This window comes from Fringilla coelebs, assembly GCF_963513975.1.
Source record: "Fringilla coelebs genome assembly, chromosome: 6".
Classification (NCBI taxonomy): Eukaryota; Metazoa; Chordata; class Aves; order Passeriformes; family Fringillidae; genus Fringilla; species Fringilla coelebs.
In genome coordinates, this window is record NC_140034.1 from 52,946,016 (window position 1) to 52,973,365 (window position 27,350).

At 48.7% G+C, this 27,350-nt stretch overlaps 1 protein-coding gene across 4 annotated transcripts; it reads left to right on the plus strand.

The window, feature by feature from the left end:
* Positions 1-256: 256 nt before the first annotated feature.
* On the plus strand, positions 257-27,084 carry CCDC9B (coiled-coil domain containing 9B). 4 transcript variants are annotated; one of them, XM_084207166.1, is made up of 14 exons: positions 257-287; positions 2,807-2,920; positions 3,319-3,423; positions 4,134-4,196; positions 4,584-4,748; positions 8,004-8,153; positions 13,941-14,015; positions 15,857-16,041; positions 17,437-17,498; positions 17,989-18,042; positions 18,469-18,574; positions 19,144-19,201; positions 19,582-20,392; positions 24,846-27,084. In XM_084207166.1, exons 3-13 carry the CDS (start codon positions 3,358-3,360, stop codon positions 20,362-20,364), a joined length of 1,767 nt encoding a protein of 588 aa, XP_084063292.1. In that variant the 5' UTR covers positions 257-287; positions 2,807-2,920; positions 3,319-3,357; the 3' UTR covers positions 20,365-20,392; positions 24,846-27,084. The 4 variants fall into 4 exon arrangements, with proteins under 4 accessions (XP_084063292.1, XP_084063290.1, XP_084063291.1 ...); XM_084207164.1 differs by lacking the exon at positions 257-287 and adding an exon at positions 462-582; XM_084207165.1 differs by lacking the exons at positions 257-287; positions 4,134-4,196 and adding an exon at positions 462-582.
* The last annotated feature ends 266 nt before the right edge of the window (positions 27,085-27,350 follow it).

The window sequence follows — 27,350 nt, forward strand, 5'->3', positions numbered from 1 at the left end:
TCCTTCCTGAAAGAAAGGCCCACTTTAACAGTGGGGAAATCATTCCCAGAGAATACTGAAATGAAACAGAAAAAGGCAAATCTGACCCGTGTTTTCCCATGCAGACTCGTGCACACACTCACATTCACAAGATATCCAGGACCCCAGATATTTCCCGGCCCCGCCAGGCGTGGAGCCAGCCATGCATAACAAACAACACGACCCTGTGAATGGCCACGCAGCGAAGCCAAGCTGTTTGCCTGATCCATCCGTCATTGTTCACCCGGCTTTTCCCACTTTGAAAGAGGGTTTGTGGCATCAGGAAGTTAAAAGGAGTCAGGAGGGGGGAAAAGGGGGAGTGTTTCTTTTAAAAAGAGAGTGAGATTGGAGAGGAGGACACAGGCACTCCAAACCCTGTCTGTGCTTGGTATATTAGGCAGCCAGTGCTCTTGGCTGGGAGCCCAGACGAGGCTTTTGTAATCAAAACATGATCTTGTATGCTGTGCAACCAGTGCTGAGAAAGGCCGTCTGATGGCTCTCCTCTTTTAGCTCTGCTCTGGAATCCGCCGGGCTCCGCCACCGAAGTCCAACATGCACCGAGCTGTGAGTGCTGCCTGCGCGGGGCCTGGGAGGGGCGGGGGCGCTGGGGTCCCTCACCCCAAAAGGCCACGCAAGGACTTGCACTCGCTTCCTTCAGGGTGGCCTTTCGGCGGCTGTCGCTTTGTTTTCTTGCCTCGCCTGGCTGCCAGCAGGCACGGGGAGCAAACAAGCCGTACCGCACCGCGGGAGGGTTGCTGGGGGGAGCGCATTTTGGGTGCCGGGGTTTACATCCCTGGCCGGGGCAGGTTGCGGTGGCTGGCTCAGAGCAAGGTATCTCCCGGGAGGCAGATAACAAACAGAAACGCAGGCAGTGCTGGATGGTGCCTACGCTGGGTAGGGCTTCAGCTGCATTTGTCAAGGAAGAGGATATTTCTTAAAAAGAGCAGATACATTTGCTTACGCAGAAGAACGTTAGTACGGGCCGCTCCCGTCCCCTTTCCCTCCCCCCACCTCCTGCCACTCACACTTTCCCAACCCTGCTGTCTCCGAGGTCTCGCTGTAGAAGCAGGCGATCGTATACGTGTGTGGGAAAACAACTGCACGCAGAGACAGTCTGGAGCAAGGAGCCCCCAAGGACCTGCGTAGCCAGTGTGTGTGCCACTTAGGAGAGGGGCTGTGACACAACGGGATGTCATTTAACTGAAGCCTGAAGCCGATAGCTTTCCATTTTCTCCTTTTGTGACATTTTAATTTGCAATAGAATGAGGCCTCTCGTTCCGTGGCTATGCCCTGCTCTTGGGGAGGCTTTGGATTCAGCTGATTGCTGATTCAAAGCCATCGCACGTTTGTTCTGCCAAAGCCATTTATAACTCTCAGTAGCGGTGACATACGGGCACCTTTGCTCCCGGAAGAGCTTTACTCTGGGGAGGGCACGGTGGAGCCACTTGCCATCCTGAGCATCAGCTCTAGCATGGGCTGGGGCTGCGGGCTCGTTCCAGAAACGGAGGACAGGGCCCAGCCCCCTGTTATCGGCTGGCTCGGGGCGGCAGCTGACGAGCAAACGCTGACTGGGCTGAAGTGTACAATGGGTGAGCCCCTGGGAGCTGAGCGTGGGCTCCGCACGCTGCCCAGCGCTTCGGCCGCGGGGCTCGGGTGTGCGAGTGAGCGACCCCTCCCGCCCACAGCTTCCCAGCATTTGCTGAAACAGGTTGTACAGAGAGAAACACTATAATGGCGTCGTTAATAAAGGGGAGAAGTGCTGAACACCAGCAAACTTTCCTTCCAGTGACTTGTTTCCAGCTGGAAATGGAGGACTCCCTCCCCCAGTACCAACCGTCTTGCAGTGTAGACAAAATGCTGACAAATGGGCAGAGGGAGAACAGCCTGATGGGCCTTTTCCATTTTTTGCTTTGAAAAGAGAAGAGTACAAATACAACCTCTGCAGGAATTTTAAAATTTTTCTCAAGCCAGCAGCTCTGCCAGTTCTCCTTCAAAAGAATCTGAAGATGAAAGGGGTGTGTTTGAGGGCATGCACCACTTTGATCCCACCCTCAGCAGCCAACACCCCAGAGCTGGGTAAACAGCCAACCTGCCAATTTAGTGCTCCCAGTACAGCTTCTGTTGAGGTAAACACCGAATTTGGCTTTAATCAGCCTTGCAAAATGCCCATGGAACTGTATCCACTTACAAAGGCAATCTGCTCACCTGTCGCGTACTGATGATGAATGGCAATGGAAAAGCCATTTTTTTCCCACAGATCTTGACAAAATCCCATTGTTCAGCAGAAGAATGTGTGGAGGTGGATTTAATGTTCTTGTTGTCCCACCTGGACAGAGATGTGTGCCTGTGTCCTGGCAAAGCAGCCCTTGGCAGGGGCTGTTAGATCAGATACCCCTCACGGGGGACGCCAGTGGAGATGGGTTGGTGCAGGAGCTGCGGTCTGTGTCATGAGCAGGTTCTGCTGCCTTTCTCTTACTGATGTCTGACACCCAGCACACCTCCTCCGTGCCCAAGAACACGTGAAGGTGAGGGTTATGTACTGCAGATAAGCAGGGTGTTAACTCTGAAGTTCACTGACAGCCATCAAAGTGGGGCAGCAGTACTTTGCTCAAACTACCTCATTGCTGAACAAAAATTATAAGAAAAGGAAATGTGAATTCTGTCAGAAAAAAGTCAGGGAGAAGGGATGGGAAAGACTCTTTCACTTCCCAGTCTGTCCAGACAGAAGGAGCAGGTTTCATCCTGTTGGTAAGATGACTGAGAAGAGCTTTGCTCCTTGTGTTTCCAGGATGCTGCTGTGGATGATGCTGTGTTAAGGAAGAAAGAGCAGAAAGATGTTGAACTTGATAAGAAAATCTTGGCTTTGCGGAAAAAAAACGAAGCGCTGATACGTAGGTACCAGGTGAGTCTGCAGGTCCTTACGTTCCCCAGGTCTGATTTGGGGTCCTCAACTCATGGTGTGAAGAAGATTGTCAGCACAGTCAGAATGACTATGTTGCATAGATACCATGTTTATATCGGAAACACTCAGAGCAGGTGGGCAGAGCTCTGTCTTTAGCTTAGGCTTTACCTTAGCCTTTAACTACAATTCTTGAGTTGCTTTAGAGAACGACACTGGCACTTGCCTCACTGCTGCAGCATCTCCTCACCCACTGCCATCTTCCTCTGTCTGCATCCCATAACTGGGACACAAGTTGGTCCACTCCTCTTAGAGGTGGAGGTGGGTCCATTTAGCAGAGTTAAACAGGAAAATGAACAGCATCCAGTACAGCCTTGTGACAAGAGGTATCTGTGTTTCAGGAAATAGAAGAGGACAAAAAGCGAGCAGAACAGGAGGGAATGGCTGTTACCTCCAGGAGGCCAAAGCAGGATGGACTCACTATTACCATCACCAAAGCTCACAATGTAAGTGGTGCCTCTCCTTCACCAAGGGCCAGCTCTCACTCCAGTCCTGCTGCTGCAAAGTGGCATTTCTGAAAGAGACCATCCACAACAAAGTTCTTTGAGGCACAGGAAATACATCCTAAGCCCTGAAAAGTGTGGGTAAATTCTGCAGAGATGTGTGATCAGAGTGATTTTAGGTGCTGCACATACGTGCTGCACATACGTCCAGCCATGCACAAAGAGATAACTGGCAGATGACTGGGTGTGTGAACAGGCACACTTGGCCCTCAACAGGTCCCAGGTGTCAGCATCACTGCAAATATCTAGGCAGAATATATCAGGTGTATGTGCGTGTCACTGGAGGCATCAGGAGTGCCTCTGAGAATGCCATAGGCTGGGAAAACTTATGGTCTCCTAAGGCTTTGGGAGTGAGCAAAGCAAGTGGCCCTGGGCCAGAGGCTGTGAGTCCCAGGTTTCCTTCCTAATTGTACCAAATCTGATAAGCTCTGTCCACCCATCCTGGCAGTGTGGGGCTTGGGAAGCCAGTCCTGCCTTAACCCCTTGTTGAAGTCCTCTGCCAGAGCTCATGCAGAGCCTGCTGAGCCAGCCCACCCTGCTCTCAGCACTCCGGGTTGTTGGATCCAGGCCCAGTACATTGCTCCCCTCCCACCCTGGCCATGGCCCTCGCCTCTCTCGGGGTGCACTGCTGCACACATTTTTCTCTCATACAGGACCTGAAAGATGCAATTACCCAGACTGAACACTATGGACAAGATAGCCCAGCCCTCTCGATGGTGAGCACCACCCTCAGCCATCCATTTGGCTTCCAAGGCCACCTTCAGCAGGACTTAGGCTTTCCCAAGCTAACTCAGTGTGCTGCAGAAAGAGATGAGGATGGCATTTCTTTCCCATAACTCTGGCATTTTAGTCTGAAATGTCAGATTTGTAAGTGCAAAGGATTTTTCAGCCCTGCTGTCTTTGTGGGTTTTGCTGCTGAGTGGACAACAAGCCCCTTGTTCCCCAGGAATGTCACAGCAGTGTGCTGGGCACAGAGAACTTCCTGGGGGTCAAGGGCTGTTCTGTAGCTGCCTTCCCGCTTGTGTGCAGGTGTGTTTGGGGAAGGGAATCACATCCCTGAGTCAAGGGTCTGGATTTGCTAATGGAAGTGGTTCATTTTCCAGGACAAAAGGGTGGTGAGTGAGAAAAGGGGAAGCCTCTGTCCTACAAGCCCTGGGTTTGGCATTGTGAGTGAGGAAGAGGAGGAGGAGGAGGAAGCAGATCATATGTTCACATTTAGGATGGGGAAGAGGATGCAGCTGGCTGTTACTATGGACAACAAAGCAAAGGTGAGTAGGGAAGAGGATTGCTCTTACATTGCAGCCTCTTGACTTACAAAGGGGCTTCTGTTCTGCCTCTCACTTGAGCTTTCTGTCCAGTGTGTCACATCCAAAGGGAATAGTTCCCTTACTGCTTGTTTCCTCTCATTTCACAGTTCTTCAGCACAACCTCTCAGCTACCACATGCTTCCCTCTATATCTGATTCTCAGGAATCAGCCCTCAGGCCTTGCTAACCACCTCAGCAACACCCTCCACACAGCCAGGTGGAACCAGTTCCCTTTTTAAGGGATCAGTCGCCTTATTGCCCTCCTGGGCCACTCTGGTGTTAAACTGTATTGCTGTGTCTGGAAAGAGAGGCTTGCTTGGTGACACTGGTGTGACTGAACGAGGCACCACCATCCTTCCTGTGGCCACTGCAAGGTCCCAGCACCAGAGATCCTCGGCTATGCAGAAAACCACTCACATCCAATCATCAATAACCTAAATCATAGTCAAATAAGATGCCCCAGAGGAAAGCCAGCTGGAAAGTTTCACAAAATGGACATAAGTCCAGGGGTTTCCTTTGTTCCCCTGTTCTTTTTCCTGGTGCACCTTGGATGAGTATTTTTAACACCGCGTCTGCAATCTGGGGCATGCCTCAGGCATGAGATGGGCACATCTCACCTTACAGTGACTCTGTATGGGGAGTGGTGTAGTTCTGACTAAGCTAAAGAGCTGGTGCCAGAGTCCCAGATCTCTGTCAGGCAGGGAATGACCCAGGACAAGCCCTATGGAGGGGAGGAATTGGCTCTGCCAGGCGCTCTGGCTGTAGACCTGCTCTCTGTCCCTGTTGGCTCTGTATGGCTGCTCTCCTCATATGACATCTCTCACTCAGGGAGCTGGGGCACCAAGGACCAGGATTTCCCAATGTGGGACAAGCAGGCTGGGAGATCACCCAGGCTGTTAAAATAGGAAACAAGGAAAGAAGACACATGTCAGCAGACACATTGAGCAGAATGTGCCTTCAGGCGAGGCAGCTTAGCCAGAAGCAAAATGGGGAGGGAGGGAGGGAGGGAAGAAAGGAGGGAGGGAAGGCGTGGAAGGAAGAAAGGAGAGTAGGAGTGGTAAAGGGAGGGAGGGCAAAGGGTATTACACAGAAAATCTGGTGGTCTCCCAGCCTGGATGTGTCTAGCTACCCCATCTATGCTAAATAGCTGTTTCCTGTATTTCCTCTGAGTCTTCCTTGCCATCTGTCAATAAATGCAGGGTTTAAAGGCTTTGCCAACACACCAGCCTTCACACCGTGCCTTTTAACATTCAGTAGCCCAGGGATGGTGTCACCTCCCTGTAATCCACTGATGTTCTTTGAAGCTTCTGTGATGCTCGAGGTGTTTGGGCACAAGGTTCTTTGTGTTGGGTCTCATTAGGGACTTTCTCAGACAGCAAGTGATGAAGTTACCTTCAAATATCCTCCCGGTGCCAGACCTCCCTGGCAAGAGGTATCTGTGACCCTGTTACATGTCTAAAGGATGAGCCATCAACACCTAAACACTGAAGAGCTCTAGGGAACAGCTGTTGACTTAAGATGAATAAATGCTTGATGTAGAACTTGTGGATTAATAGCTTGCTGTTGCCTTCTAAACCATCTCTGGGCTTACTTTCTTAATAAAAAAATTATGTTAAGTAGAATGCCAAACACCTCGTACAAGTGCTCTGGATAGGGCAGAGCCAGGCCAGTCTCCAGTTCAGGCTCTAACCTTAGCAGTACAGCCTAGAATTACTGAACCCAAAAGCAGAGCTAGAAATCCCCAAAGGAATATGCAACAAGGTTCCCACCATGTCTGTTCATCTGAGGCTGACAGGACAGGCAGAGCCAGACCACTCCTCTCCCCTGCATCAGGCTGACTCAAGAACTATCTCTGCTGAAACAGCAAAATCACACAAATGTGAAAGATGAATAAACAAGAGACTGAGGTTCTGCTGCTGGAAATACTCCAGTGTATCCTAAAACATTTATCATGTGCTAGGAAGCCCGATGACTGAGAAGCCATAAAAAAGGTCATGCTGATGGAGGCTGTGAACAGGAAGGCTTTCTCTTCGCTAACATCTGCACTCCTGGCAGAGCCGAGGGAAAATGAGGTTAATGTGAGGCTTCTTGCTATCACATGTCATGGCAAAGGCCCTGATTGCATGTCTTCCCTACAAATCAGAGGTCTGGGTGTGCTTTTTGTTTTTAAAAACAATTTTGTAGCAACAAAGAGTTCCCAAGTTTCACTAAAGATTCCTTGGAGATTTTGAGTACCTTTTAAATCAAGACTCCAGTAAATGTGAAAGCCCAGGGCAGAAAACAGAGTAAAATGCACCATCCTTTAGAGAGGGAAGCTGCTGAGGTTCCTTCATCCCTGGTGATATTGAGCAGACTTCATATGGATGAAGAGAAAAGAAAAAGATCAGAGATAACAATGGATATGACTTATTAAGTCTCTCATTTCCTTGTAAGGTAAAAATAAAAAGGCACATGACTGGCCTGAAAGATTATACTTTTAAATGAGAAAAAAGTATGAGTATCTTTTTGTACAAAAGATGTGCTCATTTTGTGGAATTGATGGCTGAGGGCACTGGCAGGACATCAGCCAGCAACAAAGATCATTAACAAAATAAGAAACAGATGTAAATCCATGTAGTGAAGTCATGGCACTAATACAGACAGCTGTAAATAATATCTGAGAGGGGTAAACTGCCCTTGCCCAAGAAGCTTATATATCAGGTTTCTTAAGTAGTCTACTGCTGAATAATAATTCCAGAAACACAAACGCACAATGACTGTGAAACGAAGAATTATCAAGTGCTAAAACACTTCAGGGGAGTAACTGCTATCTGGACAAGGTTGCTGTTCCCCTTCCCACTGTTCCCCTTCTCCTCCACCTTCTAGGCTTATGCTCTAAGGTAGCCTCACATTTTATTGGGACATGTTGTATGGGGAGGGGACAACATCACATTTGTTTCCAAGACACAGATGCAAGCTTAAAATATAACCATCCTTCAGTGTTCATGCTGCAGATTATCCAAGCAGGGTAAATCCCTGCATGCTGATGTTGTGCTCAGCTAAACACACCTCTGTAATATCACAGATCCCTTAGAGTGGGGTGGCAGCTTTATGAGCCAAGGGGACTGACTGTTTGGCTCAATTTCTGTTCTGCCAGTCCAAATCCTTTCCACTTTGGGATGGCCACTCTCCTAGGAGGACTAATGGAGGTGTCCTTAACTCAGCCTGTGCCTTCCAGGGCAAGAGGATCGTAAGTGAGAAACGCAGCGAGAGCTTCCCTGGCCCAGGGCGAGTGTCAGACCTAAGCGAGGAGGAGATGGACCATTTGGTGGCATTCCGACGGGGAAGGAGGATGCAGATTGCCATCACCATGGACAACAAGGAAAAGGTAAGTACAGTGCTAGTGACTGGCCTGTAACCTGTCCATGGCATCCACTTCTGCTGGCATGAGGAGAGCCTAGCCACAGGATGTTGGAAGACACTCTATGTTAATAGTGCAGTTTATCTCCATATCTCTGCCTTCCATCCCTGTGAAAGAAGAAAGCCACGATCTTTTCCCTCCCCTGTGATCCTAGCTAAAACTAGAAGCTTCCTAAACACACTGACTTCATAAACAGATGCTGCTTTGGAAGGATTGATGAAAGCACTGCCAGATATGGGGCATGAATCTCACCTTGTCTCTTTTCTTTGAAGCCACACAGCAGACTGGGACAGGAGCAATGTCCTCCTGACTCACTGCATGACTTAAATGTTAATAGAGCTGGGCTATATCTGCCTCTGAATCACATCCTGCTGTGCCTGGCCATCACCTGCTGAGTGAGCTGGCTGAACTTTGTTAATCTTTGAAACATATTTCAAATACTTCTTTACAAATACCTTTCTCTTTACACACACAGAGGCATGTGCTATTTTCCTCTTTGGAAGCTTTCACAGATAAGAAAGAATGCCTGCAGCACACAGGGTCAGCAAAGACTGTGTAGGAAAACAACACTTGGTGTAGCTACCAACCACCCAGGAATGCTGGGAGACATCTGCAGCCCCTCTCTTGAATAGTGCCAACCATTTGCTGCTCCTACCCACGCTCATCTTCAGCTTCTCCTCCCGAGGGCTTACCTAGGCTCCAGGAGTTCAGGTGCTCCTTTCTTGTGGTTGCCAAGCAGTGTTTTGAATGTCATAAACCTCAAATGAGCTGCCTGATTGAGCCACTGGTAACCCCAGAAGTCCCCATGACAGACATCCCCAACATTCCTGGATGTAATGGGATTCACCTGACTGTGCTGTTTCTCCCTTTAAGCTTGTCAAAGGTACTTCTGTAATGTGCCAGGCAAGTGTCTTCTGCTCTCTTCTGGGCCTGTTTAAACACTTGTCTCTGAGGGCATCAAGGTTGGGGCTGTACTAGGAGAGAGCAGCAGGAGGAGTGCCTGGATGTTGGCTTTAGATCCTGTGCTCTCTTAAGTGTATGGACTGCCCTGGGAGGTCATCTCTTATCTGGTTTTATTATAGAATATGAAATATGAGGCTGAGCATCCATGGTTTTGGCAATGCCTTGCTCATACTGGCCTCAAAGCACCTGGATTCAGAGCATATGAGGGCGGGCCTAAGGCTTCACTGGCTAAAGCCATAGAATCATGGAAGCTTAGAATTCCAGACTTGTTCAGCCTTGTTCCCTGACAGCTCCATTTACTGTTCCTGCATCAGGGGAAGTAGTGAATAGATCATTCCCAGGTCACTTCCCAAAGCACAAATGATTTTATCGACCTGTTTCACGTCTCCCTTCAGCTATCTCATGTAACTTAAGAGATTGCCCCTATTTAGACTTGTCTGCTGAGGACTGTTCTTTATTTCTGATCATTCTCATTGTCCCCATTTGTGCTTTTGTTATTTTTACCATATTCTTTCAGTACAAGCAGACCAGAACTGCACATGGTATTCCAGCTGCGGGCTCTCCAGGATGTGCTCAGTGACATAACAATGTTCTGGTTTATTCTCTATTCTTCTCCCAACAAGTTTGCATTTTCTTTGCTTTTTTTTTTTTTTCCTAAATAATTGAGCTAACATTTTCAGAGAGCTAGTCACAGTAACACCAAAATTTCATTCCTGACTGTTAATCATAGCTCAGGACTCATTACTCTGTGTGTGTATACAAGAAGGGACATTTTTCTCTGTGTGAGTTATTTTGTATTACTGATATTGAATTTCAGCTGTAATTTTATGATGCAGGCATTCAATGTCAAGAGATCTTTCACAGCTCTTTCTGGGCAAAATTACATTCTTTGCCCTGGATGATTTAGTATCATCAGCAAACTGTCATCCCTCTCTTCAGCTCCTTTTCCAGACCATTTATGAGCATGTTGAGCAGCACATGCTCCAGTGGCACACTCCTGCTAATCTTCTGCCATGGAACCACCATTTTCTTGCCACTTTTTCTTTTCTATCCTTTAATCAGTTGTTAAAAGAGAAACTTCATTTTCATCCCCAAATCGATCAGCTGCTGGAGAGCCTGGTGGGGTGTCAGTGGCGTCGGCTGGGTAGCTGTGTGTTAGGACTTGAGCTGGGACCCCTGATTCAAGGATTAACTTTCAGTCTCTCATTAACCCCAGCATGGTTCATCCTTTGGGCCTTTTTTCTTTGGGCCCCAGCTGGTTCCCTGCTCTTTTGGGGTTCCCACAAAGGCCTAGGAGAAAGAGTCCATCCATCACTCCCCCTCCAGTAGCCTGGCCACTGTCAAATTTGCTTCCTTCTCTCTGCACATGTCAAATTTATCCAATTAAAGTATTTGATGGGTGTCCTCGTTACCACACATATTCTCTATTTTTAGTCTGATGAAATTCAGTAAAGAAAAAAGCCCAAACTAACAAAACAAAACAAAAAAATCCCCGAAGAGGAAAACTGCTCCCATTCTGACTGCCTGTGGTGCTTCTGGCTAACCCCACGCTGTCAGTCGCGACTGCAGCAGAGCTGAGACAGGAGCTGCCAAAGAAGAAATGTAAGGGAAAAAAGATGCTTTCATGATTTCCTTCTCTGGGACAGCTCCAGTGCCACAAGCAGAAAGACTCTTTCCCTCTCTGTTAGGGACCAAACTGAAGGGCTGAAGGGACCAAAATATCCTGTCTCCTTGCAGAGTCCATCGCCCTACTGCTGCAGCTTCATGACCTCCAGTGCTGCTGCTGGCTTGGAAGTGCCACATCTGGGACCCATCTCTGCCTGGCTGCCCCTAAACCTACCTCAGGGCTCTCTGCATGTAGGGCTGGAGACAATCCTTCATTTTTAGCCTGAAAGGCACTCCATGCTTTGGCAGTGTTTCAGGCTCATTAGTACATTAGAGCTGGGAGCCAGCAGCCCAGGACCAGTGGAGCACAATGGTTAATTAACAGGTTACAAATCATCTTTTAAATGGGCAGTTGATAGAGCTTCAGGGCTTTTAAATTGTCCTTTTATTAACAGAGTTTCCCAGGATGGTGTATCAGAAATGACTGTAATCAAGAGACACAAAAGCTGCTTTCAGGGACTAACACAGAGGAGTTGGACTTGGTGCTTGCAGAGGAGAGGAACCAAACCTGTGGCTGGAGAAACACTTGCTTTTACATTGCAGATGGGAGGGGAAAATAGGCAGAGAGGGTGGCTGAAAAGTCTTTAGCTCCCTTCAGGCAGCACAATTAAGGAGGCAGATTTTTCAAAAGAGTTATAAAAAAATCCTCTCATGTACTAGTTTCAAAAATCCTGCCCAGTGGGGAATCTGAGCACTAGAAAAACGGCTTTAAGCTCCTACAAAAATCTCCTCATTTCTTCAAGAAGAAATGCCAGTTGTGGTGCTGACACGTGCCTGGAGAAATGGGTACCAAAAGGTTTGTTTAACTCATCTGATAGTCCTTATTTTTTAAAAAGAAGGCATTGAACTAGCCCAGAGATGTGGAAACGTGTCAAAGCTTCTGGAGAGCTGTTAGTACAAACCAGTGCTTGGCTGGATAATGGCATCAGTACTGTCACCACTGCACAGTGACATTAGCTGGGAATATGTGTGCCAGGGAGTCAGAAGGACCCAGTGGCAGAAGGCATTTGGGATCCCGGGGCTGGTTTGGAGCAGGCTCTGCCCCACCTTGGGCCCCACCCTGGGCCATTCTGGACCAAGAAACAGAAATCTTGGCAGGAACCTCAGGATAAAGAATCATAATCTTCCCTGACTGCTTCAGGCTTTTGTGTCCTCCTCCTACTCTGCAGGAACAGTTACACTAGGAATGATAATGTCCATGTCATTTTTTTTAATTCTGGGGGCAGAGAGGCAGAAGGAAAAGAAAAACATGTTTTGCTCCCTCTTGGCCTGGGTGTGTGGTAAGAGGAGGAGCAGTTCTGGGACAGCAGAACAACAGGAATTCTGCTCCTGAACCAGTGCAAGAGCCAAGCTGACTGTTCTCTGCACAGCTCAGACCTGCTGTCCTGGTACAAAAGAACTACATTTTTGTGGTCTTCTCCATTTTCCACAGTGCCCTCTGAGAAGCAAAAATAGAAGCAGACTAAGGCAAAAGGCAGCTGGCTTGCAATGAGGGCGTAAAAGGATGAAGGGTTGTGCACTGTCTCTGTGACCCAGATTTGTGGTGGGCACTGATGAGTGAGCATTCCAAATGGGACTGCCACTGGGATGCAGGGCTCTGGGAGAGCAAAGTTTCCAGATTTCTGCTGTTTAATCTCTCAGTAAATGCTCAGTTTGGGACTGCAGAGAGTCATTCAATCTCTCACTACAGGGTTCTTCAAACAGGGCTGCCAGAGCAGGTGATTTTGAGTCCAGAGGGAGCATTTCTGGTTTTCACAGCAACATTTTGAAATAAATACCCAGTGTCATCTTTCTCCATATCCCCTTTTGCAACAGGCAGGATGTGGTAAGGGGCAGCTTCTCTGAGCACAGACCCCTCTGCATTTTCCCCAGATCTTTGCAGAGAAATCCCAGGATAATAAAGCTAAAATTTTCCTTGTTATTTCCAGGGATCTGTTTGAACAAGCCTCCATCTGTACTAGAGCTATGAGTCAGGCCAGTGAAGCTGTCATGCACCAAGTGCAATGACAGTCCATGAACTGTATGGCCACACTTCCCACCTGCCTCAGACTTAGCATGTGTGGGCAATCCCCCAAAAATGTGTCCCCAGCTCATTCCCTGCATGAATCCATGGGGGTACATGAGAACAAGCTGCAGCAGCATGAGTTGCCTTAGGAGATTGGGCAGAGTTGCAGGTATCAAGACTGATATTCCAAGTTTCCCTGTAAAGCTAAAGCTGTGTCTGGTGAATGCACGGGATAAAAGTCCTGTTTCCAGCTGGGGCTGGACCTCACCATGCTGCTGCTTTCTGGAAGGGCTGAGCTGGCAGTTCGTGCTGCCACATTCCTCTTTGTATTTCAGTTCTGCTTGGCACTGCAAAATGGCAGCAGGACAAGCTCAGCCCCCCACAGCCCCAGCCCTGTAGCTGTCCGAACAGGCAGGAAGCCTTTCCTAAAAGATCTTTATGCTCTGCAGACTGTTTTTTTAAGACCCACTGCAATCTCACCCTGGCCTCTGACATGGCTCTGTCTCAATTATTCATCATGTGTGGGGACAGAGAACCCCTGGCTTGGCCTGTGTTTGGTGCCTGTAGCTCACTATGAAACAGAGGCTGATTGTCACCTCCTGCCAGGCGGGGGAATATCAACACCAGAGCAGAGCTTGCAAATCTGGTGGCAGCATGGGTAAACCCCATGGGAGCAGGGATGGACCGTGGTAGAAGGATGCCATGTTTGCCAGGGACTGAAATCACTCCTAGTTTGACCATGCTGGGTTGTAGCTGCACCAGATAGCTGTTGTTTGTAGCTATCCAGATCTTGAACAATGGAATTGTAAAATGGCCCAAATCTGTAAAGGTACCTGAAACTTGGTCTGCCTTTGAAAGAAACAGGACCGTGCAAGACACCACTCTGCTTTCGGCCTGGGAGAAGGAGCGACCTCTGGGAATGCTTTTCTCATGCACCCCTTGCTTTCTGACTTCTTTTTTTTCTACATCAGTTTGATTTGGGGCCCCAGAAAAAATCCTTCCTCTTTTGCTGATCTTTTCTGAGAAGTTCTTACGTGTCCTGGTCAGCATGGGTTCAGGGATTCCCCCGTGAGGAATCCTTGCTTAATCCTGAAATAATTCCTGTGTCTGTTCTCTTGCAGGGAGAAGAGCGGAGAACAGCAGAGAAGAGGAGATCAGACAGTGACAGAGGCCCAGAAAATGAGCACAGCCGGAAGGTGAGTGGGACCCAGGTTCCTTTGTGGGGACTCTTTTTCTTGGAAGAGGAAACCAGTAGAAGTTCCTTCCCACCATAATCCTAAAGGAAGATAACCTTTGAGGTCTCTTGAGACCCAAACTATCCTGTAATTCTGTGAAGCAGCGTTGTGCTCTGATGTGGCTCCCACTGTCCATCACTCTCATAATACAAAGTTTTGCTGAGCAGCTGATGCACCTGGAGAAAGCAGCACTGGAAAGGTGACAAGGACCTGCCTCCACACCTTGTCATGGCTGCTCAAGTCCTTCACATAGCCATAGGGATGTTAGGAAGGGTAACATGCTGACCTCTGTGGCAGCACAGTTTTGGCTGTTTCCTCTCCCAAAACCATTTCTTTGTGGATTGAAAAGCTCAGGCTGTATTAGGTACAGCTCCTCACTTCAGCATGAGCTGAGTAGGATGGAGGTAAATTAAAGCACAGGCCTTCCCACTGACTGTTTAATGCAAAGCCTGGAGACATGCTGTCTCCCTTGAGCCTGCAGATGCTTTAATTAATGGAGCACAAATAGAATAACCCCACCTCAGTGTGATTCATTAGGAGGACACAGATGGGCTCTTAGACACTAATTCCAGCTGAGCCCCCCAGAGCAGGAAGGGGGAGCACGATAGCCTGTGGTCCAGCTAACCACAGCTACGCTTGTAAATGGGGTGAGGCACTGACTCCTCCTGCTCCGTAGGCCCCCAGCCATTTCTGCCTCTCCCCACAAGAGAGCACAGGGATCAGCCTCAGTCCTTCCCTTGCTTTTGGCTTAATGCATGCATCAGGGATCCATCCTGGCAGGACCCACATCCTGGCAGGACCCCCTCATCTCTCCCTCCTTGGGGACACAGTGTCAGGTCCCCAGCTCCTGCCAGCTGAGGAATGGAGTAGCAATTGGTGCCACCCCAGCTCCGGCCCACGCGGGTGAGTCACCTTGGTAACAGGGCTTTCAGTCCCTTCTTCCTGCTGCTTCTCTTACCCGCAGTGCAGGGCTGAGGAGTTTATTCCTCTTTGGGGAAGGTGTGAGGGTGGCTGGCATGGAAGGACACGTGTACGAGGTGATTAATTATCTGCTGGTAATTAGCACCCCAGGACTCAGCTCTGCACTAAGCTATTCCCTACACACTGTTGCTTGACAACACACCACAGCCTGTTGGCTCCTGCTTCCACCTCATCCATTAACCTGACAGCTGGGCTACTTCCCCCCCACATGCTCCATCAGCTCTGAATAGTCTTTCCATTAAGCTTTAAATTTTTAAGCAGTGTCAGCCCTTAACCAGTCTGTCATGAGGAGTGATAAACAGGGGCCTGACAGCAGTGAAGGTAAAGAGCCCCTTTGCTCTGGGAATGCTGCTCTTGAGCACAGGGTTGGCCACAGCTCTGTGACTGTGGGCTCTTGTGGATGCCTGATGGTCACACAAGTCTGGCTTCCTTCCCCTTCCTTCCTTCCCTGCCTTCTCAGGACTTCACAGGCATAACTTCAATTTATGTATCCCAAAGCCTTCAGGTTGGGGGACTCATCATTCAAACCCTGTTGAGAGATGTTGCAAGCACTCCAGGAACTGACTCTATGCCATAAGTAAACTTTAGCAAAGGTTCCTGCCTCAGTTTTCCTTTCTGTAGAGCCAAAAAGCCCCAGTCTATTTAGGCTTTGGGTAAAGCAGAGTCCTGGTGTGCACACAGCACTTCAGAGAAAGGAGCTGACCTTGTCCAAAATTGTTTTCAAATATTCCTGAGTATTTGTGGTGGTGACAGCATAAAGTACCCTAAATGCATCTGTTTCAGACAGTTTTATTAACCAGAAGCTCTTTTCCCTCCACTAGGATGGTGGGAAGCCAGTCCAGAAGAGCCCTGGAGACCCGAGTTTCCCCATGACTGGCCGGGAGCGCTCAGAGTACATCCGCTGGAAGAGGGAGCGAGACCAGATTGACCTGGAGCGCCTGGCACGTCACAAGAATGCCAAGGGCGAGTGGCGACGGGCTTGGGATGTGGAGAAGTCAGAGCACATGTAGGTTCTTCCCTGTCCCAGGGTGCTTTGCCTGCAGCAGGCCTAAAGCCAGTGGTGGGATCTTGTGCAGATACTTACCAATCCCATGCTGTCATGTGCCTGACCAAATCCACACTGCTGCCTCTTCCTCCCCAGACCATGCCCATAAGTGGGATCTGGTGTTAGACTGATTCTCATGTTTTCTTCCTAATATGAGCTCTCCTGAGCTCTTCTTCCTAATATCAGCTCTCTCATGTGCTGATGTGCCCCCAGTGTGTGCTGACAAAGATTGCCTGCCTTTGGTCCAACCAGGACATGGACTGTAGGAGGGAGGGGAGCATGAACCAAGGCTCAGTCTGCATCTGGAGGATGCTTTCCATTTCCACACAAACAAATCCAATGGCAGAAGCATACAGGTGCTCTTCCAGAAACCTGGATGGACAAACTTGCATTGCTAGTCCATAGGTTCTCTAACTGCCCCCACTTTTTTGTCCTTTTTAAGCACAAGAGAGCGCAACATGCCTAAATCCTCCCCACTCCACAAACTGAGCCTGTTAGGGCACTGCGGGGCAAGGGGGTCACTTCAAAAGGCCACCTGTGTCATACAGGGACAATGCTGAGCACAGCAGTGTGGGACAGCTGGGAATGGGGCCGGACATGTCCCTGCCTTAATCACTGTCCCTGACTGTGCTGGTTCAGCTGGGTCACACCAGCTAGAGAGTGTTGGAGGATGACTTGGCTCCTATAGCAGGATAACCTTCTGGTAGGGTGCGGAGTTAGGGACTGTTACAAAGGTTTGGTGATGGAACAGTTTGCACAGGACAGGTAGGTGGAACAATCCTTTACCTGAGGAATGGAACCAGACACATAAATTTTCAGTCGCTGAGACCCCAGTAATTAGGGGTGAATTGACTGAAGTGAGTGCTGAGTGTTGATGTCAAGACAGCCCTGAGCCCTACTGTTTTTCCAAAAATCCATTTTTAACAGAAAAGCCATAATATAAAACAAGCAGGACTAGAAGCCAAACAGATGGTCTGATTTGAGATGACAAATCCTGAAGCTACTTCAGATTGTATTTGGAAGCTTGGGAAGCTGCATTTGAGTGTAGTACAGCTACATCTATACCTCTGTAGAGTATAGTACACCCTACATCTATAGGAGGTTCATAACATTTAATATACACATATGGGTACCAATGTAAAGGTTTTAGAGCTCCTTCTTTGGGGAAGAACTACCTTACAGCCTCAGTTAACACATGCCGCTTCAGCTGCTGCTGAGAAGCCTGCACAGGTTTGCCTGTGGGCAGCTGCAGAAGGGCCAAAGGCCGGAGCTTGCATTGTGCCAAGGGCTCCTGCCCACGCTTTGCACACTGGAGGAGGATGGTCAGGTCTGACAATGCCTGTTTTTAACCTGCAGGTTTGAAGAGGACTTTGTTAAGGATGGGGAGCCAGCCTTGGATAATCCCAGCAGTAAGAAAGGTTGGCAAGGGACATCTAGACTCTGTCCTGACGCTAGTGAACACTGATCGTGCGCATCCCAGTGCCACAGCAGCTGTCATGGCTGTCAGCTGTGAAGCTCTGCTTTCCTGGGCAAATGCCTCTGAGCTGGGGGCTCAGCCCTCCCTGCTGGGCAGAGGGCTCGGGGGATGGGATTTGAGTAGCTGGGTGCTAGAGCTTTGGACCTTCCCAGGGAGAGCAGTGGCTTCTGTAAGCTGGTACAACATAGTGTGGAGGCGCAGCCCTGCCTCCTTTCCCACACACTCGTTTAAGAGGCAGTCCTATTCCAGAGCACATCATCTCTGATCCCTATGGCACATGCTGGCTTCTTTACAATCATAAGTCCATCCTGACTCCTGTTTCTCAGGAGATGGACTGCAAAACAAAGCTTTCCCTCATGACACCCTATTTGAACATAATTTTTTCTGCCTGTCCATTACAGACCCTCACTCACTTTGTTGTGTCCTTGCAGGGGGAAGGAATGCAAGGAAATTCCAGCACAGGTCCCTTCCTGCAGATGGAAGAGGTGAGTAAACCACAGGATTGCGTTATGTCACCCCACTAAGTGCCAGCACTTCTGATGTCTCTCATGGAGAGTGTTCTCTCCAGACACTTGCAGATTTGGAGAGCCTTTTGGAATACACCACATGACTGCTGTCATAGCTGCATGCAGGGGAGAAGTTTTCCATGAACAGCACAAGTAAGACTGTATCCAAGGAATAAGATTTAAAGTTAGAATTGGAATTTGGAATAAAAAAAAAACCACAAAAGAAACACCCTAAATTCTTGATTTATCTTCATTACTTCAGAAAATATACATGCATTATGCACACAGCTTCAAAGGCTCCCCACCTCTGAGGTCCTGTCCAAGATTACAAGGGTGTTGGCCTGTTCATCGGTCCATCAGCTGCTTCTGCCTGCTTTTGCGTGACATTTCCAACCTGTTTTCTAGGTGGAGGACATCATGGAGTGAATGTGAGCGACCCTGGTCCAAAGGCAGTGCCTGCTGTGAGCAGCCGAGCTAAGGGGAAGGACAGACTAACAGGCAGAGCCAGAAGGTGAGGAGCTGGCAGCACTGCCGTGGTGTGCATGTCCACGCCTCACTCCCTGCCTAGTTATGAAGAGAACTTGTGCCAGGGCCTCACCACATTCACCTAAGCATATCCCACCTAACACTTCCCTTTGTCAGTGGGAAGCCATTGGCCCTTGTCCTGTCACTGCAGGCCCTGGTAAATAGTCTCTCTGACTTCCAAGCTACTTCAAAGTAATTTTAGCCTTCAGTATCTGCCTCTGTGTCTGCTGTCGTGGAGACCTGGGACACTTGGGCACTGTCAGGCAAGCAGAACCAGACTGTGGCAGGCATCAGCACAAGCAAACTCTATCTTCTTAGTCTGACTCAACTGTCTGTTCTGGCAATTGGAGTTCATGTGTCCATTACAATTAGAATTAGAACAACCAGTTCATTAAGATTTAGTGGTCTCAAATGAGTGTCTCTGGATGGGCCTGGACAAGGGGCTCAGACCAGGAATACATGGCCCTGGAAGGAATCCCTGTCTAGGTGTCAGGCAAGGGACACTGGCTTTGTAAGAACTTCAAGGCCTAAATTCTGATTGCTTTTTCTTGACAGATGGGATGCAAAAGAAGGTGAGGACATGTCTCTTGTGAAGGATGACCTTGATGGTCAGGTGAGTTCCTGAGCTGCAGGCTGGCAGCTAAGTTTTCTAAACACATGCAATATCAGGAATATTGGACAATCCTAGCAGTAAGAAAGGTTGGCAAGGGACCAAGGAATCTCTAATCTATTCCAGAGCTGGGAGACCTCTGTTTTTGGGTAGTTGTACTCACTACTAACAGTCCTCACATGGCCTGGTGTGACAGCAGCTTCACTGCCTACCCTGACCCTCTGTCAGCACAACCACCACCTCACCTATTCTGGTCCCTGAACATTTCTCCACCTACATCCTTTTACATCCTTTTTCTACAGGTTTTCAGAACCATCACAAACAAGAAATACAATATACTGGTATTTTCATAAGCTGAACTTAATATGTCCTTTGTTTCTCAGAGGAGCCTTGGTATGGACAGGCGGAAGAGCAGAGGTGACGAGGGGGTGGAAGAGAACTGCACAGCTGAGCTGGAGGAAAATGGGAAACAGCCAAGCCTCCAGGATCATGGGGCCTCCTCCTCAGAGCGGCTGCGAAGTGGGAAGATCCAGCCTGCCCAGAATGGCCAGAAGGAGGAGCGGAGGGGAGTGAGGGGCTGCAGCACAGAGGTATCTGTGGCCAGCGCTGGGGACTCAGAGCCAGGGCCCAAGCCAAGCAAGGAAATTGTTGGGGAAGATGCCAATGGGAAGCCTGGCACTGCTGACACCTCCCAGGAGAAGGAGAGCACTGACAGCACTGCTTCACAGAGCAGCCTTCAGAACACTCTGCAAGGCACAAGGCCTGGCAGCACGGAGACCTTGTCACTGCCTGTGGGAGCAAATGTAGATGGAGCTGGGTTGCAGAAGCAGCCAGCTTTGGAACAGGAGTCCTCTGAGAACTCTTCCAACAGCCATGAAGGAAAGCTCGACACAGCAACAGGAGACAGGCTGGATGCAGACCAAGGACAGCTGGTGAGCAAAGGAGAGGAAGAAGTGACCCAAACCACTGTTCTTGAGGGACAGGCACTTGCACTGAAAGGAAGTGAAGATGCTGAAGGCACTGAACACCACGAGCCTTTGCCCCCAGGGAAAGCCAGCTCTGACAAGGCTGTTGTGCCTGAGCAGGACATGACAAAATCCCAGTCTGGGGAAGGGGACCAGCCTGAGGACTGCAAGGACAAGGACAGTGGGGACACTCACAACTAGCAGATTGCCCCGGCTTGCCTGACATAAGGTGAGTCATCTCATTAATGCTCTCAGCCATAGTACAGGGCCACAGCTCCATTTTCTGTGGTACAATGGCATCATACCAGATAACTGTTTAGAAATGTTCATTAGTAGTGCTATGGATCTCTAAGGTAATTAAATCTGTGGATCACAAAGGCCTGTCCTGCAGTGGGTGGGGAAGGAATGCAAAGTCAGACAGAAAAATTTAGACAGAAAATTGGGCTGCTGAACTTAGTTGATGATACACATTAGTTAGGGCACATACTGATCTATTCCTGGGAAATTATGAACTTACAAAGGATGGGAGGAATAACCTCAGTGGGATGAGTTTATTTCTGTCTCTGGGGTGATCACAACTCGAGGTCACTGTGGTCCTTCCCCAAAGCCACAGGGGTCCACCTCGTGGGCAGAGCTTAGGAGAAGGTTGATTGTATGTGGGATTCTCTTTCCAGTAGAAGGTCTGTGAGTGCTACACTTTGAATTACACACGGTAACACTGATGTGCAGGGCAGTGTATAAATACACAGGGTGAGGTGATCCCTGGTGCAAAGGCCCACAAACCAAACAGAAGGGAGGGAGAACAGAGCTGGTTATGGAGCAATGCTCCGGGTTTTACACAAACAAACAATTTTTCTTCTGTCAAGGCAAATGTAAAGCCAGGAGAAGGAACAAAGGATGACGAGCACAAAGTTAAGGTAGAAATTAGGAGGAAGGGGAAAGGAGAGAGGGTAGGGGCTCTTTGCAAGTTGTGTTTTTTCCAGGCAATGTCCTACAGAGCAGAACATCACACTAAACAGAGATGAGCATTTCCAGAACACAGTGCAGCTTGCCTAACATGGGATTGGCTCTCAGGATACTCCTGCCTCTCTACTTCAGAGGCAGCAGCTCTGTTTCATAAGCAGGCACTGGAGGCAATGAGCTGCTCAGAGCCAGGCAGGCAGATCCCCCCACCAAGTGCCTTTCCTGGATTCCAGAAGCTTTTCTGCAGACCCTACACAGCAATGTGTCCTCCGGTGTTGCTCAGTATTCCTCCCAGAGGTACAAATGAGCTTAGGGATGAAGTGGCTAAGCTGCTAACAAAGACTTTCCCTATAATCCAATCATATAAAAGGCAGGGAGAAGTGCAAGCGTCATAGTGATTTCAAAAAGACAAAACATCAAGAACCAGCAGGAGCTGGTTCTATGTTTGAACTAAAATTCCTTCAAGTGAGGGAAATTAATTCCAACAGCATTTAGGAGTATGTTATGAAACACCTGGATGGACATAGTGGGAGATTACTGTCCAGCCACACCTCTCCAATCTACCAAAATTCTTACCAAATTAGAGGATGGAGGAATTAATGACTACTTTGCTCACTCAGTATAACTTTAATTAGATACCAGCTAAGAGGAAACAATAAATTAGAGTAGTCCATTTTCAACTCAGCAATGGAGATTCCCATGGTTTGGTAATAGGGCCCTGAGTCCACTTCAGAGCTCAACAGGTATATGTAACAGCTAGAAACATCTGTACTCAGTGATAAGGATGTGCTGGCCCCCTGCCCTGCTCGTGGGGCCTGTGTCCTACTCACACGAAATGCAGATCTCACATCCCTTCCTGCACAACTGCAGCTCTGTGCAGCCAGCACGTGGGTTTCACAGCTCCCCCTCCCAACGTCTATTTATGGCACTAAAAATCTCCAGCACCTTCAAATCAGTGGGAGATGCTGTGCAGAGAGTGTGGTGGGGCTTTCATCCTTCGCTTCAAATAACAAGGAATAAATATTTACTCGAAGTGCAGGGCTGGAATCCCTGGAGAACGTCCAACAAGTCCCAGAGAAGTAAACGATACACAAAAACCACAGAAGCTTTTCCCTGAATTCTCTTGAGAAAATTAATCTTAACATCTTTAGAGAAAATGCAGCTGGGGGTAGATTTCCAGAGCAGCTCCAGGGATCTGACCTTGCAGCACTGGCTGACGTAAACAGGAGTGGAGCAGGCAGGGCCTGAGTGCTGCAGGACGGAGGAGGTCAGCAGAGGTCGGCGCTGATGCAAACCAGCGCCCAAGGTTGGTGCAGGAAACAGCACAAGCAGAAACCAGCACTTCCCAAAACAGTTGAGGAGCTGCGGAAGAACAATCAGCTTCCTTGAGGTTCAGGAGACAGGAAGATATCATCTGCTGGTATGTTTGGGGAGTTGGCATAGGATTGGCAGGGTCAAGGGCTTGCCTTGAATAGCATTGGCTATTGGTCCTTCCTGCAGCCCACACCACCCTCTGGTGCCCATCTTCATGCCATGGGCATTTTAAATTCTCAGAACACCTCTGAGTACCACCTAAGTAGAGAGCTTGGTCTTTAAGCAGTCAGGGAGTGGGACTTGACATAGTTGTCTCCATATTTCTGGAGTGATGGGATAACATGGGAGGACATGGGAAAACACAGGGATTCTGTGAGAATGGTGCAAGAGACTAGGGACACACAGGGATGGCTCCAGGGCTGTTGAGAGAATGTTGTTTAGTCTAGGAGAATGAAGGCAGAAAGCAGTGGAATTGTGATCTCTGTAGATATGTGGGTAGTGAATACTAGCAAAGGGGAAGAAACATCCAAGCCAGAACACAATGCTGGGGCAGGGACCAATGTATTGGAGAAGCCCAGGAATAAATATGGGAAAATTAGGAAAATGTGGCTTCCAGAGCACTTGGAAGCTCACCATGGCTGAATCCTGAGGGCCACTTACTGGAGCTTAACACATCTAAACATAACTCAGGACTCTGATGGGCGAGCTGATGCCATTCCAAACACCGGGAATGGAGCTGCTCTCATACCCCACAGTTGTTCCTGCTATCCCAGACTTTCATCAGCTGTGTTCAGCTGCAGCTTTAGGGAGTTCTGCACATCCCTCCATCACATGGGGCCTGACCAGTAGGTCCCACAAGGACCTGCTGTTGGCTTGGCTGTGAAGGCCATCCCAGTGACATCCCCCAGCCAGCCAGGCTGGGAGGTGTGAGACAGACAGCAGTGATCTGTGACAGTCCTTTTCTGTGACACTGACACACAGAGGGAATTCTGCCACCACAGAATTCCCACTCTGCTGGCAGAGCCCAGGCAGCACATGGGGGCATTGCAGCCCTGAACCCCAGCTCACAGACAGCCCACAGATCCTCTATCTCCCACTGGCCCTGGAGTTATGTATGGGAAAGAGGGTACAGTGGGAAATGTGAGAAAGGCTAATCACTGTGGCTAATTACCAAGAGAAGTAATGACTTTAAAGCCCACCAGTGTCTTGGCTGTAAGGTCTCATTCATGCATGGGAAGAAGATGTCTGTATTGAAAGGATAATACTGCAAAGCAGGAAAGGGAATAGTCTCCCAGCACTGAAACAGTCAGAGCCTTCTGAAAGCATCAGTGATCAAATAGATCCACAATAGGGAGAACTCTTGCTCGAGTCAGCTCAGACTCATAAACCACATTGCTTTACAATATCTGGACTACCAAGTGTGACTGACGGTCTGCTTCTGGCCCTTCCCAGTCTCATTAAATCCCAGTGTGCTGCCACAGCACTGAGCAGCCCTTGGCAGCAGGACACAGCCAGCCCTCACTGCTGCACACAGACAGGAGAAGGAATTAAGTATGCAGCAACAATCTCATCTCAGCTGTACACAGCATTAGTTGTGTCAGCACCTCGGGTCTGATTTCAGTGCAGTTCCTTATTAAATATATGTGGTTGTGTCTTTAGATGATTCCTTGAGAAGGTCCTTTTTAATGCAAGCCAAGCAGCCTCTCCTGCCTTTGGAGGATTCAATCTCTTCTTTTTTATATCCCTCTCCCTGACCTTTCTTCGGAGCTTTGGGTGAAATCTGCATCAGCAAAAGGCAGGTCTACAGATTTAAACATGGATGCAGGAAAATGCCAGCTCAGCAATTCTGAGCAGCACCCAAGCATCTGGCAATTAGAAAAGAATAAAAAGTCTCCCTTTCCCAATTAAAATCAGCATGTCTGGGTCTGGAAGCAGTTCTAGGACAGCAGGCTCCACTCACAGGATAGTTTTTCATTAGGAAAAGCTGATTCAGCCTCTGCCTTTGGGGTTCACAAGTGCTGCACACCCAGGCCAGGTTCACCAGGAAGGATCACAAAGCCCTGCCTGAAATCAGCTTCTTCTCTTGCTGCTCCAGGTGCTGAACCAGCACACACAAGAACACATCAGGAATGTTGTTCCTGAGATATAAGGAGATGTATCCCAGAGGAGGACTGAGAGTGTTTAATCCAGACTGGTAGAGTCAGCTTGTCCCCTGGGTTGCAGAGCCTCCACTACTCCTGTTCTGATTTGGCAGCAGGTATCTGGGTTATGCCCCAGTGGTGCCTCCCAAGCAGCCCCAACCGTGCAGGAAGGGCAGGGTGGAACTCAGCAGACATTTTAATTTACAGCTCAGCAGTTCCCTGGAGACTGATCATCCTGCGGCTGTCTCTGCTCTTGTTTCACAGGATAATGTGCTGAAGGCAGTGGAGGAGAAGAGGAGCACAAGCTTGTCTTCACTCTTTTACCTTCTATGAAATCAGCTTTCAGCACCTGTGCAGTGCCCTTCAGCACCATTCACAATATGGGGTCCTCATCACCACCCACTCACAGTTCTGGCATCCCCCTTCCCTATCCATGTGTCAAAGGACAGAGAAGTGTGCACACACTCCCACCCTACAGAGAAAACACCATCACTTATCTATTTGTTTGGCATATATTGCAGCTGCGTGGCAAGCCAAGGAAATGTCTACTGGATGCACTTTATTTTATTTAATGACTAATTCTTTTTTAACTTATGGCTTGGGTTTCTGGGCACACACACTGTTTTTTCCCCAAAGGCTGGAGGCACGTGCCAGGGGCTGTGCCAGCAACTGGAACAGCAGGAAGAGGTGACTGGCAAAGCAGAGGGGTGAGGTGTTAGGGTGTAGTTCACTAGGTGGGTGTAGAAATTGTGTTCAGAGCTCTTGTACTAGAGGTTTGCACGTGGTTGAAGTGTTGGCAGAGGTGTATGATAGTGGCAGTGGCTGCAGGGCATGAGCAGGATGGATGGAAGGATGGATGGATGGAGTGCTTCTGACAAGCACAGATCAAGCCAGCACCACCTCCCTGAAGAGCTCCAGCTGTCCTCCCCTTTTAGAGGCTGAGGAGCACATCAGGACAGTGCTTTGTGCCAAGGAAGGTGCCTGCTTGGGTGACCAGGTGTGTGCATAACCCAGCAAACTCCGTGCCCCCTTCCCAAGCATAACTGGGCATCCCTGCAGCACGGCAAGGAGGGGGACAGCACAATAATCTTTCTCCCCCACCACACTGCCCAAAGCAGCTGGCAGTAGGACCCAGGCCAAACTGGAGCTGGAGGTCCAAGACTTTGTATTAAACATTTTCACCTTCCTGGTTGTGCCTTCCGTAGCCTTGTGTTTTATTAAGAGAGCAGGAATCCTCTCTAAGCTGCCCTGCAGACCTTCTGACCTGGCCTTAAAGATACCTTTCAAATGGAGGATCTGGAGGAGCTTTACAAGCACAAACATGCAGGAATTCCAGCTGCTTGGCTTTCCAGTTACAGCAAGCTAGCACCCAGCTGGAATACAGCTACCAGTTAAGGAGAAGGCACAAGGAATAACACAACATTATTTCTGACTTCTGAATGACAGGGTAGAGTAGGCATCACCCTCACTTCAAGGCTGCTCTAAAATCAGAGTAAGCGTCCCTGGGACACGTATATGTGGAGACTGCCTGGAATGTCCTGCAGGATGTTGGCTGACCAGGCTAGCAGACTGCCCTGGAGATCAGGTTGGCATGTGTGGACTGAAATATTCTATGCTGCTTTAATAAACTAATATTTGCACAGACAAACATTTGTTTTCCCATGTGACTTAGACCTGTGACACCTATCATGAAGCACAAGCCTGGGAATTTCCTCCATGTGCCAAATTCAGGAGACTTTACTGGCATCACACCAGGTATTACGAAGAAACAGAGCATGCAGCTTTTGTGTTTTATCAGTAGAAACATCTCTACCCCACCAAAGCCCAGACTGGGTTTATTTGGACTTATCCGGCAGATAAAAGAACAGATAAATAGAAGATTGTAAAACTGCTCCAGGTCCTGGAGCTTCTCCATCACTGTTAAAGGCTGATTTTCCTTGTCTGACTGGCTCAAAAACCTGCTTGCAATTGTTTAGTTTTTTAATTCATTATTATTTTGTACATCAGGTCTCTGACCTGACTCTTGGTCCAGTCAGACTGAGTGATTACCAGCATTTCCCAGGAGCCAGCTTGCCTCATGGTCCATGGAACACACAGTCTCAGCTCAAGAGCTGTTGTGCCCCAGGAACAGTTGGACACATGGCCAGGCAGGAATTTTATGTTGCCCTGGTCCAGTACTGTGTTGAAGAGATAAAAACCCTTACTGCCCTGGACTCCATTCTGAAAGGAAAACCATCACTGATCCTCCATTCCCTCCTTTCTTTCCTTTCTTCCAAGTGACTTTGCAGGTAAGGATGCCCAGGAAGGACTGAGTCTGATCCAGGCTCTGGGAATGGGACTGGACAGCTTGTGCTTGTTCTAAGTGTATTTTTTCCTGCTCATTAACACTTTGCTCAATGCACTTTGTTTGGTGCCTGGGTTGTGATTTTTCAGACAACTGTGGCTTAGCTGTTTCTTCTTTATGGTGAGAGAAAAAACTGAAAAGTTGACAAATCTGATGTAGAGGGATTATTTATATGAAATAAAAGTTGGAATGAGGAAAAACCTCGAGTGTCTTACTCAGGTTCTCAGCTCCACATGTAGAGATTTCCAAACGGAATTGGTAATCTCTGCTTTTTAGAGCAACAGCTCCAGTTCAGAGCACTGATTCCTTTGGGAAGCACTGAATTCCTGGGCTAGCTCAGCTTCCTCACCACAAAAGCTCCCTGCAACAATGCCAGGAAGATGAGGATCACTTTTTCATTGAGGCATCAGAGCCACCACCTTATC

What these genes read in the sequence shown, in the direction of transcription:
- CCDC9B (XM_084207164.1), top strand. An exon ending in CGCTGATACGTAGGTACCAG is followed by an intron (nt 2,921 to 3,318) that starts GTGAGTCTGCAG and finishes TCTGTGTTTCAG; the next exon opens with GAAATAGAAGAGGACAAAAA. An exon ending in AGGATGACCTTGATGGTCAG is followed by an intron (nt 19,202 to 19,581) that starts GTGAGTTCCTGA and finishes TTTGTTTCTCAG; the next exon opens with AGGAGCCTTGGTATGGACAG.